Source organism: Vidua chalybeata, chromosome 14 (assembly GCF_026979565.1).
Source record: "Vidua chalybeata isolate OUT-0048 chromosome 14, bVidCha1 merged haplotype, whole genome shotgun sequence".
NCBI classification, from domain to species: Eukaryota; Metazoa; Chordata; class Aves; order Passeriformes; family Viduidae; genus Vidua; species Vidua chalybeata.
In genome coordinates, this window is record NC_071543.1 from 8,370,814 (window position 1) to 8,387,596 (window position 16,783).

At 39.5% G+C, this 16,783-nt stretch overlaps 1 protein-coding gene across 2 annotated transcripts in view; it reads right to left on the reverse strand.

The window, feature by feature from the left end:
- Positions 1-16,783, reverse strand: part of COL4A5 (collagen type IV alpha 5 chain) — a 75,169-nt gene that overhangs the window by 39,371 nt on the left and 19,015 nt on the right. For both annotated transcript variants that reach the window (XR_008433358.1, XM_053955420.1), the window contains exons 2-13: positions 13,645-13,704; positions 8,745-8,834; positions 7,452-7,496; positions 6,675-6,719; positions 6,510-6,572; positions 5,702-5,755; positions 4,967-4,993; positions 3,700-3,780; positions 2,616-2,678; positions 2,060-2,095; positions 1,933-1,974; positions 1,733-1,825 (exon numbers count right to left, since the gene is read on the reverse strand). Coding sequence is in view for 1 of the 2 variants with exons in the window: in XM_053955420.1 (XP_053811395.1) it covers positions 1,733-1,825; positions 1,933-1,974; positions 2,060-2,095; positions 2,616-2,678; positions 3,700-3,780; positions 4,967-4,993; positions 5,702-5,755; positions 6,510-6,572; positions 6,675-6,719; positions 7,452-7,496; positions 8,745-8,834; positions 13,645-13,704 (699 nt within the window). In the remaining variant the exon portion in view is untranslated. The remainder of the gene's footprint in view (positions 1-1,732; positions 1,826-1,932; positions 1,975-2,059; positions 2,096-2,615; positions 2,679-3,699; positions 3,781-4,966; positions 4,994-5,701; positions 5,756-6,509; positions 6,573-6,674; positions 6,720-7,451; positions 7,497-8,744; positions 8,835-13,644; positions 13,705-16,783) is intronic.

The following is a 16,783-nucleotide window of genomic DNA, read 5'->3' on the forward strand; positions in this document are numbered from 1 at the left end:
TATCACGGGATCATTGTGTTAAAAAGTTCTCATTTCCATTTTGTCTTATTACACTTTTATACAAGTCATTAAATCTTTTCACCATTAACCTAAAGAAAAGTTACAGGTTACTGAATCCACAAAATGTTTCTGTGCAGTTTCATTATTTTCTTGGAGTCATCCCAGACTCAAGCCCAACTACACATTTGATTTTAGTCAGAGATCATAGGTGGAGGCACATACCAGAACTCCATGTGCGTTTCACAAAAAAGTAACTGCAATGTTGACCTTTTTTACTGATGGTGCACTACCAAGCATAAATTTTGCTGAAATAAAAACCAATTTGCAAACTTGGAAATCATTATAAATGTTGGTCAAAGGCAATACACTCAGAATGTTTATAATTCTTAGTGCTTTAAAAGGAATGTAGGTAGAATGCTTTTACTTTGTGCATTTACATGAATTGGTGCCAGTATAATTAGTCCTTCAGGGGTCTCTAATGATGGAAGCAAATTACTCTGACCCCAATAAAATCAGATTAATTTTTGCTTCAACGGTGTCGTCAAAATGTTACCTTGTGTTTTCTTAGAATTACAAAGACACACAATGCTGCTCTTTACTTTCTGTCCAATTGCCCAGTTACAGACAAAACCAGAGACCTTCCTAGGATGACTGTGCACTGCAAGTGTACAGCAGCACATAGTTCTAGTTAATGCCTTAGTGGTGCTTCATGCTCTTCTGAAAGGAAAACTAACAAATGGTTTTGATCAAGATGAAGGGCAGCATTGCCCTACACCCTGCTCAAATAAAATACTGCTGTGTCCCAAAGCTTTCTTCTGTGACACATTTCCCAAGATAAGAAGATGGAAAGGAAAAAACTGATCCAAACACTGATGTAAGAAACTAATAGTTTGAAGTTCAGTTACTACAGTGACATTTGCAAAACAGTCAGAGCACAAAAATGATCACTCAACACTTTTCCCTCAAAGTATCTACCTCAACACTTCTATTACCCAGAGTGGTATTTGAGAACATAACAAAAAACTTCAAGGAAAATGTGACATCCAGGCACCCATGATCCTGCTGGCTTTGCTCAGACTGTCTATGGCACCCAGAATTAAACACCACTGCAGAATGTTCTCCAGTGAAAAAGAAAAAAGTGTAATAAGTTTAAAAATGCTAACTCTTCCAATGGCCTTCTGGCATTGATGGGTAGGGAGGGATCCATACAAATCAAACCAGTATTTTGAGCTTACTTGCAACAATATGACTGATATTACTTTTGAGATGCCAGAAACAGGGAAAGCACTTTATTCAGACCACAAGGAATAAAGATCATGGGGCATCACTAATAGCAAAAAAAGAAGAAATTGAATTAAAAATTTTGAAAGACTTCTTCACAATGGATGACACAGATGGTTAATTAGTTGGAATCTGAATCCCCAGACTGCTTTGAAAATTGCAATTCTGGGTGTTCCAAAGAATGGGAGTATTTTAACTGCTTTTAAGGTTACTGTGAACTGCTTTTAGAGAGTTTTTTTAGAATAGTTATTTTACTAAGGGAAATAAAAACTAATGGGACTGGCATGATTTCTATTAAAGGAAAAGTACTCAGGCCTGGAATATTCAGTACTCTGAGAAAAAAAAAATAGAACCTCTGCAGTAAGCAGGATGTGAGCACATATGAGCCACACAAACAGAGGCTGCAGCTTGATCACACGCTCACCACAGATGGGTGTAGTGTCCCACTCACCTGATCTCCTTTCTGAAACTCAATGTCATTTGGTCTTTTCTGTTCTCCAATTTGTCCTGGTGGCCCTGGAGGTCCCTGAAGACCTTGTTCACCCTAACGTGCAGGAAGATGCAGCTTGTTACAGGCAATACAAACAAAAATGGCAAACATAAGTATTTTGAAAGTAATAAGTAAAAATATCATTATGATCACCTACTCACTTTTTCACCTTTGGGTCCTTGGAAATTCAAACCCATATTGCCCTGCAAAATGTATAACTCATCAGCCCTTAGAAGTCACAAACAGAAAGAAAAAGAAAATAGCACATTAATATGAGAAAGACAATACCTTGGGTCCTGGCAGCCCTGGTGGACCAGGAGGTCCCTATTGAAAAAGGAAACAAAAAACCAAGTCACTTAAAAGCACTTTACAAACTCCTGTAGAAAAAAAATCCCAACAATGTTGCAGCTTGGTTTCCTGTGAATTATCTCCATGCTGACAAGGCACCTTGCCTGCCTTTGAAAACTCATGCTATTCAACTTCACAAATATGTAAGAAACTTCCCTTAGGTGAGACCACAAAATGAAATTGAACAGTCAGGTATTAAACATCAGCGTAAATAAGCTAAATCTTGTCTCATGTTTCATATTAAGAAGCCTGCACAATGATTCAGCACAATTTAAAACAAAAAGATGTCTGGGAACAGGTTGTTTCAGAAGTATGTTATTTAAACATGCACAATATAACAGCTCCAGGCTGAACTGAATCTATGGTTGCTGCTGTCCTCATACCAAGTCCTGACTACCATGATCTCTGCACTTTACTGACCTGCCTCTGAGAACTCAAAATGAAGCAGTAACTGTCCCATTTAAGACTTTATGAGCAGCAGGTTAAAGAAACTTACCGTCAAACCTGGGGGCCCTGGAGGGCCAACTGGACCTGGTATTCCCACGGAGCCGGGGGGGCCCTGTTAAGGAAGGGGATGAGAGGCACCTTTTTATGAAAAAAACCCAGTGAGAGCTTCAAGCTCAAATAACGCCAACAGCTGGCACTCCATACATGTCAAATCAATGTAGCTGACCACTAACCTACCAATCTGTCCTTGGGGAAAGGCCTAAAGGAGTGTACATCATGTTAGGAGAGGTCTGCTCTTAGCATCAGTGCATCTGTTTGGCTTGGATAAGGGAATGCTTTTTGGTTTGTTTTGAACTACTTTTGCCTTTTCTTTCTCTTCATGCACTGAGAGAGAACAACAAAACACTTTGTATTTGTGATTCCTCCCAGCCAGAAACAGACAATAGGGAAGCACAGATCAGAGGGCCAGAAATGCCAACAGGCTCAGTCTGGTCACAGAATAGCATGGGGCTTGCCTCTGTGTACCAGGAAATGGGAGTCTGGCTTCTGTCCAGCTCAGACCGATAGACTCATTTTCGGCTCCCCTTGTTCTTCCACTAAAGCAATGAATGGCTCAGTGGGGAAGCACAGGGCCTGCAGTCACTAGCTGTTTTCACAGAGCACTGCTGAGAGAGCAGAAACACTGTTCAGGAGGTGCAACATGAGGAGAACAGCAGAGGAATTACTCTCTCCTTCCCACCATCCAAAAAGCAGCTACAGCCAGAAAGCCAGATGTGACCAACTCAGAGTAAAGAAGGGAAGGGAACTCCAGAACTGACACAAAGAATGTCTGGGAAGGGGGAAGAGGCAGGGAAAGCAGAGAAGCAAATCAGTAACTGGGTACTGCTGTCTGCTGGATACCACCTTCCTGACCAGGGGACCTTTCTGGCTTCTGTGGGTCACCCTATTAAGAGCAATAAGGAATCATACACTTTCCATCAAGCCATACATCAGAGGTACATTAAATGTGAGCCCTGCATCTCCAAGAAAACATGAATCCCCAAGCATCAGGTTGCCAGTTGTGCTGTAATAACAGTACTTTTCATGTTATCTTTTTGGCAGAACACAGCCCAATAGTACTTTATGCAACTTACAGGTATCCCTGGAAGACCTGGAAATCCTGGGTCACCTTTCTGTCCTGGCAGCAAGGATGTAATTATTTCACCTGCTTCACCCTAGAAAAAATACAGCTGACTTTAATTAACAACATATTTTACAATTCCTTACCACCATTTTGACTCCAAAGGGCACATAGTGGCTCCTAAGACTCTAAGAGACTCTGAGCTATGCTACACCCTAGAAGTACATGCTCATATAAGCACTAGATTCTCAAAGAATAGCTCTGTTTAGGAGAGATGAAGATTCTAAATGGCTAAACTAACAACTATTAAAAGATTTATTTTGTACAAAGATAGCAGCACTGAATTAAATCCCAGAAGATTAGGGGATTGAAACACAAATTCTTCACAAAAGAAACATTCTAGCTTCATGTGAAAGCAATGGATAGGACACAACAGAAAAAAGACTCATTCAGCTTTTTCCAATGTCCCAGCTCATGAGATCAGTGCTGAGTGTGCTGTTACAACAATTATGCTTTGTGGTCCATATTGAAGTAGTTTCTTATTGATTTCAGGGAATATCTTTGTTTTGAAAGTATATGTTCTGATGAGACTGTCCTTTAATATCTTGAAAACACCTGGGAAGAAAAGGAGCTAAGAAAGACAATTCAGCTTAATATTCCCAATTTTCCAGTACCACTGTTATGCTGTCCTCTCAGGAGTTTAACAGTATAATTCTGTGGGTCAAGTTTCCTCCTAAATAGATCTCAATCCAAACTGATATTTTGGCCCATGCTCAACTGCTCAAAGGTACAGCAAAACCCTTAAAAAATACAAGGTTCAAGATCAGATCATGACACTCTAGATTAGGAGAAAACACTGTCTACGTAAGATGTAGAGTACAAAAAAACATTTTCAAAAGAAGTTGTACTGTTCTTGTCACTGGGTATTTTAGGTCACTATTGTAAAGTCTTTAGGAGTGTTTTGAGTATGCACAGATAGACTAATGGTGCATTTGGGTGTTTGTAGACATTTTGTTAACTTGATGCCTCAACTGACCCTTCACAGTCCCAAGGAACAGCTTCAGGAAACACTCTGCTGCTTCTCAAGCTACTGACCCAAACGAAGCTACTGCAGAATTTCCAGTTAGCTGCACTGGAGTGGCCTGGAGACACCAAGAATGTCACTCCAGGTTCCAGTGGATGCACACAGTCTTGCATGAAACAAGCAGGTTACTCATGGCAGATCCCACTGCACACCCCTGCCTGGTAAGCACCTGGACGTGAGAGTACAGCACACTCACCTTCATACCTGGCAGCCCAGGGGGTCCCTTTGTTTAAAAGAAAGAAACAAACAAAAAATATAATAAAGATCAGTAGAAATAAATCACTGGTATGTTGTTTGCAAACCACTAATCAGATCTACACCATAAGGTAAACATTAAAAGACAGAAACTTATAACAATATATGGAATAGGGGAAAATAAATTTTTAATGAACTTCAGAATGAAATGGAAAAATTAGAGAAGAACTTTCCTAGTTAATGTTGAGCATTAGAAGGATTACATTTCCCTTTCTTAGCAATTTGTTTCTATGTTGCTTCCTATTATCCATCCTGTCTACTATGTCTCTGTTTGTGCTTTGGTTCTGACAGTCACTTTCCTGCACATCCTTGTGTTTTATACTGAAAACATCCTACCCTGGCTCTTTTTTCTGACCCTTTAATCACCAATAATAGTGTTTAGATACACAAGATGTCAGTATCAAGATCTTCTTTCTCTGACACATATGCATGTATTTGTGTTTTTCTGCAGGTGGTAAAGCATCTCAGCATGTGAGAATTCAAAGAGGTTTTAAGCTTTACCACAGCATGCAGCAGAAAAACTCATTTTCACTGGACATTTAAAATGCTCTGATTAAATATTTTTAAAAATTCCTATTTATTAAAAGAGAAACTGCAAAAAGAGGATGATATTTATCTTATTTTTCACAGTAGAAGTCTTTCAGTGGATTACAAGATTGGGAAATATTTTACTTACAGGAGGCCCTTGTAAACCAGGAAAACCTGGACTGCCTGGGAATCCACGCTCTCCCTTAGGGATGAAGAGAATCATTAGTCAACAACAAACCAAAACATAACAAAACCCGATAAACAAATTTTGATTCAAAAGTCTAGTTTAATTGTTAGCTTATTACTCCAGAATAGAAAATTATATTGGAACAAGAGAGAATCATCTTAGTTAATTCACACAACTGATGGAAACAAATTGCCACAGTCAGGTGTTTCTGCATACTTCCAGGAGAAGTACTACAGAGTACACTACAGAGATGGAAAACTCACAGAATGTTACAGAAAATCAACTTCTCCTCTGGGAAAATCCCAACATGAAGCTACGTAGCATGTCAGAATGAAATTAATCCCTCCAACATGGACACTGAATCAGTATTTTCAATATAATATTAAAATTAATAATTAAAAAGGTCTTACTGTTAAGTAATGATGTTTTCTTGGTAGCACGAGTCTACTAGAATGATGAGACTGAGGTAATTATCAGACACTGCTCTCAGCTGCAGCTTATACAGGTAAGGACTAAAACACAGAGCTTCACTACACTGGCTGCAGAGCACAGTGTGTTGTGTCTTGGTGCTGGCACTTTCTGGCAAAGCTTGTGCTTCAAGTACCAGACCATGACCCCTTCTCTCAATGAATTTTCTTGGAATTACCTTCACAACTCAGTAACAGCAAGTACTGTTGCACACAACAGACTAAACCTATTGGGTACAGCCAGGAGAACAAGAGCTTTTTCCTATATTATTGTGGCAATAAGATTTTTTAAGGAATTCCACCTTTGTTCCATTGCATCCTGGGATACCCTGAGGTCCTGGTGGCCCATCTTGTCCTGGCAATCCCTTTAAAGTAGAAAAGGGAAAGAAGAGTTAAGAGTGGTACTCTTCTGGGCTTGAAAGACAAAAGGGAATGGATTTGTAGCTACACAGCCCATTCCTACTCACAGGAAGTCCTGGTGTTCCTGGAAAGCCGGGAAGCCCTGGCGGTCCCTAGAAGGAAATTAACCACGTGTTTGAAATAGTATAGTATGAATGGGTGCAAAAGGATTTACCATGATTTCACTAAATGTAACTTATTTGTGCAGGTAAAGACAGACAAACATCTGAATCGCCTGTAAAGAAAAAAAGAAAATCATGCCAATATGGCATTCAAAGTTCTTACCAATCTTTCAGGGAAATAGCCACAAAAACATAGAAAAGACAATGCAGAACTATTAAAGTAATGAACTACAGATACCAAAAGAAAATGAATAAACACTCGTGGTATGAAAAATAGATGCAGCCCGATGAAGTCAGAGATGTATCAATTATTACCAGCTGAGGTGTCTGACAGATAAAGCAAAGGCTCAAAATCTAAAGGACTTCCAGACAAGTCCACCTTTCCTGTATAGACTGTAGATGTATTGCCTCTACTTCAGAATACATTGAAACAAAGGTACTGCTGCTTGCTTAGGTCCTGTATTGCAAAACAGATCAAATGAGTATTGGGGCAGCTCTCCCTAAACAGTTTATGAAATACAAACAATATGCAAGATAGTATTGCTCATGCAATCTTGTATTAATTGTAAAAAGCAGTACAATCTCTTCTGGTGGGTAGATTACTCTTCAGATTTAAGTGAATTTGTTTTCTTGTCAATCACCACTTCTGTTAGGACCCACCCAATGCCTGTTGGTCTTTATCATTATTCCAACATATCACCCTAAAACTGCATCAATACTTACTCTGATTCCTTTGGGTCCAATAGGCCCTGGAAGACCATCGTCACCCTAAAAAACAACAACAGAAACAAACAAGACCCCACACTCAAGCTGCAGTTTGTGTTTCTATCAAATTAAACAGTAAGCCTTAACTTTCTCCTACATGTTCATAGTAAGTGGGCTAAAAGTTATAGCAGCTGTCATTTCCTGAGTTAAAGGGTTCAGAATTATTTTAGCGTTGGTCTCTGAGCTGAAAAGTATTTGTTCCAGCTGATGAACCATGCTTTAGAGGAAAGTTTTGCTAAAGGCCCCGGTGCTGTCAGTCCCTGAGAACTGCAGGGCCAGCCCTCCCATGGAGCATCCTCCGGCGGCCCCTTGTGGGCAGAGCAGGGGAGCCACGACTCAACACGGCTCAGACTGTACCAGAGTTACTCTGCATTATGATAATCACAGAATCACAATGCAGAACTGCATCAAAATCTTAAGAAAATGCATTTATGGAATAAAAGTGTAGCAAAAGTTTCTAGTCCAAGACCCCTGTGCTGTTTCACTCTTGTTATATCCAATTAATCTTCTCTTTCAGTGTAGACCTCCTTTATTTTTTTTCCTTTGTTTCTTTTTTATGTGCTTCTGTTAGGTTTATACTATGAGCATTTATAAAAAAAATGGCAGATCCCAGATATCCTTATATTTGTAAAAGGCAAATATATCCAGAGGAGTTTCACTGCTGAATTACACCATCTGAGTAAGGGTGCAATTCAGTAGTAAATAGAAGTAAATGGAATCCTTCCAGGGAAAGCCAGGAGCATTCCTCAGCTCTCTGCACATAGTTTCAATGAGGCCCTCATTTGCATCACCCCACCCAAACCCAGCCCAGGAATCCCATCCCAGGAATGCCACCAGGTGCAAACAACAGTTTACCTACATGGTGGGAGCCCCCAGGGCAGCTGAGAGCAAACCTCTGCTCTTATCAGTAAACTCAGCTAAGCCAGGATCTCTTTAGTGCAAGGACTAACAAAGCTGCATCACAGCACCTTGCCAAACCTGTTCTTTGACCCTAATGGGCAGCACCTAGTGAAAGGTAGGGCTGGTAAGCACCTGGGTAGGTGAAGAACTGGATAGGAAACTCAGAGCAATTTTTTCCATGGGCTGACTATTCAAACTAATCAACCAAAAGACCTATTATATCCCAGCATCTGAAGATTTTAACTATTAAACCAATGATAATCAGGAGTTATGGAATTGCTTAGGATCAGCACTACAATTAGGCTAACACTGCCCAACACCTTCATACCATTCAAGCGAATTGGGACTTACCTTTGAGCCTCTTGGACCAGGTGGTCCTTCTGGTCCTGGAAATCCAGGCAAACCTGGCTGTCCTTCCAAGCCTGGGAATCCTCTTTCACCCTACAAAAAGAATAGGTGGTGGTGGAGGTGAAATATGACAGAAACATATGATAGAAAAATTTAGAACACACATTATCTTTCTGCTTTTCTGTAGCAAGTCATCACACTGACAAACTAACACTGACTAACCATCTCACCTGCTTAACTAAAGAAATTCCTGAACAGGGACAGATTTACCTTTAATTACAGCACTCAAACTGATTTCATAGGTTTACAAGTTTTCATAGGGTGTTCTCCCCTGCAAACCCAATACAAGTACTTCTGCATGCTGTACAGCTGGTTTGCTACCTCATCTGAAGTGCCACTGTGGAGGAGTGTTACTACCTCAGGCCAGGATATGAAAGGGTTAGTGTGTTCCTGAAGGAGAGAAAATGAGGAATTCAGGAGTGCCAGATAAAGAAAATATTAGGCAAAACCAGATTTTGGAGCAAGCTCTGGCATGAACTGTGCACACAGGAAAAAAACCAGCTTGTGTACAAGAGGCATGTCAGATGTGTGAGGGGCAGGCCAGGCTAGAGTGCCTGCTAATCTCAACCTTCACATTTTTGTTACAGCAAGTAGCATCTACAAATGGCTGCTAGAACAGACTTTTAGCAGAGGGTTGGCCTTGTGTGTCACCTGAGGCTGAGGAACTGTTCTCTAAAATGCAACTATGCCAAGGTCTCCACTCCAAACAGTTATGGAATGGGGAAGCCAAGGCCTTCAAAGAAAGAGAAACATCAAGTTAAACAGCTAAGAAGAACAGAAGAGGCAACAACAGATGCTAGTGAAACTGAAATGAGTATTTTCCTACTTTGAAAGTGAGCAGCAAAAATGAGAGCCTTGCATGAGGAAACTGTTGTCAGGGCAACTCCTGTGGAGTTTGCCAGCAAATTACCCCCAAAAGCAAACAGATTATTTGAAGGACTATGATTGGAGGCAGCTGAGGGAGTACATCAGACACTGCCTAAGGGAATTTACATCAAAGTAAAAATAATTACAGTGGAAATAGCTGCACTATAATCCCTATTTTTGATAAAAAATTGGCTAAAGAAATGTGAGCAAATTTTGTGGGAACAGAAACTATGCTGATCCAGTTCTTTTTGAGGGTTTTTTTTTAATACTGTCTTCTACTTAAACAGCCTATAGATGATTCCATAAGTGACAACCGTTTTCAGATGTTGCTTCTGTCTCCAGATTTTCCTATTGCCCACACCACACTGATTTTTCATGAAGATTTGGGTGCTATAAATTTGGCAGAAGAAACTGCCTGCTCACTGCAGGAACATACTGAAATGGAAAAGAAATTTAACAAGCCTTCCTCAAAAAGTCAGTGCCAAAAAAGACATTATATTGTTGGGGATAGAATGCTATTGAAGTCCCTGCTTGGTGTGCAATAAATTTTCTTATAAATTCAAAAACTCACTAGGCAGTTCTGCTTACACAGAAAGAACTGCAGAAGGTGGGATACTTCTTGTTTCAGACTGGAAGCTACTAAACTAAAACATAAATAGCAAAGGTTTAGATCAACTTGCATGTCCTCTTCCAATCCTGAATATCCAGGATTGTTTCCATACCAAAATAAAGTTGCCCCAGCTATAAACCATCACTTGCTTGAGGAATGGGCAAGGAATCAGATTCTGATCTCAACTGCCCTCAATCAGCTACACCAATATGGCAAAACTGCCAGCTCACAAGCTTGAACATGACTGTTGCTTGGGGCATAGAAAGAAAAAAAAAAAATATAGTTAGGAAACACCCTAAAATTATGCTTTCCTGCAGCAAGATATAGCCAATTAAACAGGGATACAGAAAAGTTTGGCAGAGTTCCATGTACTCTAATAATAGGACACAAGCAGGGATAGATGCAGTTTTAAAGCATGGACAAGTAATTCACATTTCTAGAATTTGTTCTCCAAAATCCCGTATTTATAAATAAACAGTATGGGGAGAGAAACCAGAATAAATTACTTAAATCAGAAAAGCAGTAGCTAAAGAGCCCATTTTAATGTCTAAACATATGCAAGAACATGGCTGTAACATTTGACAAGAATGGCACATACTTGCTTCCTGCCCTTGCTATGAAAATAGCGAACTTCAAAAAGAGTCCAAAAACACTTTACTATGGGTGGCTGCTTAAAACTAAATTCATGTACAAATGTCCATAGTAATATTAAGATACACAGCATGGAAGAAGTGATGTCACAGCCACCCATATTGTTCTTCACCTTTATAAATAATGGGGTGAAAGTAATGGCTGCCTCACATTATAATGCTAGCCAACAAATTCTTCCTCAACTCCAAGAGCACTAATCAACACATTCAAAACTACAGTATCTAATCAAGACAAACACAGAAATCCCCTCTGACAGGACCTGCATTCTTCAAAACATATCACTCCGGGTTCAGAGGCCACTGCAGAAAGAAGCAGTATTGGTTTTGGAAACTTAGATCAAATGTATAACTAAGTGATACATTGTGAGGGATCTAGCAAATCATCTTAGGACAGCCCTTGACATCTGGCAGTAGTACAAGAATCTAGGAAGATTCAAACAACAATTCAAAACCTAAGCAAACCAAAGCAAAGAATTTATAAAGATAAAGCATTAGGATTTCAGTGACAGACCTTGGGGCTCCCCAGAGCTGAACTGCTGAATCCAGCAATGCATCAAATACTGAGGGCTTTGTAATTATAGGGCAACTAACAATGAGGTGTGTACATGTATGCTCAAACAAGTTCCACTAGCAATACATCATACCTAGGAAATGTGGGCTTTGCTTTTCATCCTTCTTTTACATAAGGTACATGATGGTCTGCAAGCTTCAGAAGGACTATTTAAAAATCCTCAGGCATGCTTCAGGATTATGCTGTGTTTACCTTGGCTGCAGTGGAAATGAATCACAGTTCCCCAGTTTCATATCCATTCTAAGAACAGATTGCATTAGATCCACATTAACCAGACAACAGCTACTTGCTCAGTCAATTCACAAAATAGCGGTGACAAGTGCAAAAAAAGTGCCAACTTAGAATTACAGAAAGGTTCTCCAAAGTTGTACCTGCAATAACTGTACTGGGCATAGAAATCTGATCTTTAAGTGCCTTCAAACTGAACTTGAAATGATTTGTGACTAGTTAGGATGCATCTGGTTTGGGCACCTGCATCTGAGATCCTCTAGGAACAATAACCAGGCTCATGTTTGGCTAACCAAATCTAACTTGGAAATCTTGCCATCAAGGGAAATCCATTCTTCACTAGGTATGTAAATAGGGAATGTACTCAATGAACTAAAAGCAAGTAAATGCCAAGGAATGACCTCATCTGTCTGGAGCTACCTGGATGGCAGGTATTTTGAGCATTACCTTGAATTTTGGACAGTTGCCTTGTTTAACCTGAGCCAATAGTAAAACTCTGCACCAGCACATTATAGTGCCAGTGTTTTGAATTACTTTTCTTCATTTAAGGTCACATTTGTTTATGCAAGTCAAAAACCACCCTTGAAATGTGTCAGAAATTAATCTAGAGCACTGAAACCCTCCTAGAACATTGCTAAGATAGGGTAAGTGGTTTGATAAGACATGCTCCTCAAACTCTGTTATCAGTTCACATCTTTAGGACAACTCCATTGTATCTCAAGCAAACTGTTTACAAGACTAAGAGTGGAAGCATTCTGGGCAGCCTCTGTCCCATTCATTCCCTGTGACAACAGCAGCTACATGGGAACTATTTAAACACAATTTACTCACAACCAGGCTTCCCAACACTGGAGAAAGAACCGAGTACTTGCTGGGTTCACAGTACTGAGCTGTTTATCTACAGTGCATTGTACCTAAAAGAAATGCTGGGCACCTGCTATTTCCTCAGAGAAAAAAACTGTAAAACAATTAGAAATAATGTTGACAAACTTGAAGTACTGTACAGATATACTGAGAGCAGGCAGTGAGACTGGAAGTCAAAGCTGCAAGGAAACAGGAAATATGTCAACATGCATTTCTCAGCCTTAGGATAGCATCTGGGCAGACCAAAACAGCTTGTTGCACCTGAATGAGGTACACAGAGATGCTTTTTGCAGTGGGGATGGTTTTTACTCTGCTTGATCCAAGAATACATGTTTGGCCTTAACTAACTGCTTACTTGGATGGCAGCTGTGTTGGGAAAGGTGTACATAAATTTTGTCACTTCCATGGTCCAGCTCACATCTGGACAGTGACAGCAATCATCATCTTTGCTTACAGCTGTACAAATTAAGAGGTGAAAAGCAGTACAAGTTCAGAACATAACAGTGAGCATCAACAACTTATGAACTGGCAGTGCAAGAAAAGAGAGAAAACAACCTACACTCACTCAATTTTAAAATCCCACTGAAGCATTACTAGCCTAGCCATTATGCTACATTCCACATCTTAGCTTGTCAACACTAAGTAGTTAGTATAGGCAGGACTTGGCTGTAAATAGGAATTCTTTTTATTTTACTAGAATTTGTCTCTTCTCTGGTTTTTTTTTTTTTTTTTTGGTTTTGGTTTTGTTTTGTTTTTCCAAATTGTCAGCTAGATGGGAAAAATCTGTGCATTCATCCCCCATTCTTGAGAAAATAATGATATGAAAATCTTACACTGTCAGATGGACCAGTCAGTCAGACTCAATATCTGACTGTTAATACAGCTCTGCTCTTTGCTGCATGCTCACACTACCATCAAAGAAAAAAAAGATATGAGCAAGAATTTCATCCATAAGCTTTATCCATTATATAAGCTTCAGTTACCTGAAGTTTGCATATGGTTCAGTCATTTGTGTGCTGGTCTGACAGTTAAAAAAAAAAAAAGAATATTTACCTTTTCACCTTTTATTCCACTGCAATCACATTTGGACAAAGATGTACATCCATGGCAAGCCTTTAAAACATAAGGGGAAAAATTGTTTTTAATTGGCATAAGACTATATGACATATTTAATATTATCGCAAAAAGTTTAAAAGTTTGTCTAAAATGTAAACCTATAAAGTTTGTCCACCAGCCATTATATAAGTGTTCAAAGCAGACAAAGTTAACTGAAAGTTCAATCACCTTTAACAATACCAATGTTTGTTTGTATTTTACATTTTAGACTTCCAAATTTATGCTGAAGCAGTACAATTCAACACCTATAACCAAAAGCACCAGCACTTTATAAAACAGGCTCTTCAGCACATCTCCAGCTGAGAAGAGCCCAGTTATGCTTCCCACCAGCAGATGTCAGGTTTTGCACAAGAGTTTAAATCAAGCCTGAAGGTTATGAGCACATTTGTGATAGTTATTAGACAAATACTTGCTATGTGATTAGTTCTTCCCCCCATAGCTCAGTTACTGAGAAGACACGTTTAAAAACCTCTAGATTTCATGCAGCTGCATTCACACACCAGTGCAAAGCTTGACAAACCAGCTACAACAGTCTCTAGCATAAAGTGACAGTCAGGCAAGGGGTTCAAAGGAGAGGGATGTAGAAGAAGAAAGGATAAGAAGATCCAAGTTAAGTAACCCTTCCATACCACATTTGCTTAGATTGTATTCTTCCACCCCTGTTCTAACACGGGATATTCATTAGAGCCCTGTGTTGATCTCAGATTAACAAATGTGTTTACAGAAGTGAGATTTGTAGAATAAATCCTTATTTTTTATGCATCCTTTTTTCACTCTACTATGAGCCATATTAGAAGACACACTAGCTGAAACGCTTCAGGGTTCAACTTATTCTGAGAACAGGTGCAGCACTGTATTAAAAACACAGAGCTAATGCTTTAAAAGTTTGAAAAGCTGAGCATTTGGGGTCCCCCCTTCAGTAACCGACAGAGACCATTATGTACAAAGTTTCAAACAAGCAAGAAACCGGTTGGTATGTCAGATCTGAAATACACCCAACACTTGAATTCTAGCCTCCATTACCACAGAAGCATTTAGAGACACGACCCATCCCCTACCTGGCATTAGGAATGTCCTGGCTCTTAGCCTAAACATACTGCCAAGCACCAGATTGAAAATACAGAAGTAACTTAATTCACTTGGAGCTACAAAATCCCAGGATCTTGCAGCAAAAGGCAGAGCTTTGAGATTTAAGTCCAGCAGTGGTGTTACATGACATGACATGACCAGGGTGTCTCTCCTGATTTTCCATGTGGCTTTTGTTACCAGTTTCTTGGTGTTATGTATATGAAAAGTTAAAATTCTGAGTTAACAGGGGTTTATTGAGCCATTCCCTAGAATGAAATTGAATCTTTCTAGCCTGGCTTTCAAAGATCAGGTGGGATGAGTAATGTGGCCTGATCTCATGGCTGTCCCTGTTTGGAACAGGGTGTTCTTCTGATACCTCCTTCAATCCCAGTTATCCTATGAATTTGGAATCTGATCTCTTTCACTTTTAAAAATGGGTTTTAAAAAAGCAAGTTCCTTGTGAAGCAGTTTTAGGATTAATCTCTTTAACAAAGCTTTGTTTAAAAGGGATTGACCTTAGTTACGTGCAATATTCCCTTCCCTCACAGTAAAACCTTGCTCACTGTGCTGCAGCATTGATTCTGTGTTGCAAGGATGGAACAGTGAGAGCAACATGGGAAACCTCTGCTGCCTCCAAGAGGTGGGGGAAAATAACAAACTGTATCAGTACACACCAAAACCCACAAAAAACTGTGCTAGAACACACAGGTTAAAATAGCACATACATTAAAAGCATGATCAAGATCCTGCACAAAGAGGAGAAGTTATTCAGCTTATTGAACAGAAGAGACTTCATTTAGTCCTCCTTGCAGCTTCCACAAAATGTTTCTAATAGAATTTTTTTCAGTTTTCAGGTACAAGGGAACTGTTGGGATGAACAGGGAGAAAGGGAAGCTGGGAGGGAAAAAGATGATATGAGAGTGCATGGCCCCTTCACAAAACAAGTCAGAGGTGCACAGTGTTGTGAAGGTTAGTTTTCAGATAATTAAGCTCAGGAGTCTGTACCCTTCGCTGCTGTGTGCAGAAAGCTGCTTTATCAGTGCTTACACATCTTTAACAGTGATTCAGCACCAAGACCAAATGAAATAGATCTGATTAATAAAACAAATGAAATCATTTGGTATGGAAGGAATCGCTCAAAGCAGGGCAGCTTAGGCAGTGTGCACAGGTCCTTGTTCAGTTGCAGGTTCAATAACTACAGCAGTGGAGATCCCACAGCCCCTGCCTTATGTTGCAACTCGTATCCATTAAAAGTTTCATATACAAAGTTTCTAAAAAATGTACTTATCTCCCTTATCTTGTTTGCACCAAAGTGCTTTGATTTAATCAATGTAGGGGTTCTTTTTAAACCTATGACTGCCTTCCAAAGCAATTGATATATTGAGACTGGATTTCTTATGTTTTGAGTAGCTTCTTAACCTACATAATTAGCCTGTGTTGGAGAGTCAGGAGTACTCACTGAATGCTTTTGGACAAATGCTGTTTGAATGCTTTTTGGTTCTGGATATCCAGTTCAGATGCATTACTTGCAGGAAGGAAACACAGTCTTTCTCAGACAGCAGTGAAGGGAAGCTAAAGGCCTGTAATCAGAAAACTCTTCAAATACCCACTGTAATCAAATGGTAGTAAGTTTTTTGGCATAAATCCTGGGAAGATCTATTCACCCACAAGCTTATCAAGAAGTACTCCCCCAGCAGAGTCACTTATCTTCCTGTACAAAAGCTGTATTTGGCAGACTGTGCTTCTCATTTGCATTAACTTGTATCTGCACCAAATTAAAGTACTCTTAATTAAACACTCTGAATCAAAAAAAAAGCCCTGAGAATCTATATTATCTCAAGATCAATTAATGCCACTTAAAGGTCTTATTGCTGTATAACTTAAAAAAAAAACCCCAAGTAAAACATGATGGCACAGAGGAAAAAAAGGCTTAATGACCTACTCTGAGTGAAAGCTGCCTTATTGTTTAGACTTTTCAGTAATCTCAAGGCCATTTTTTTTTTTTACT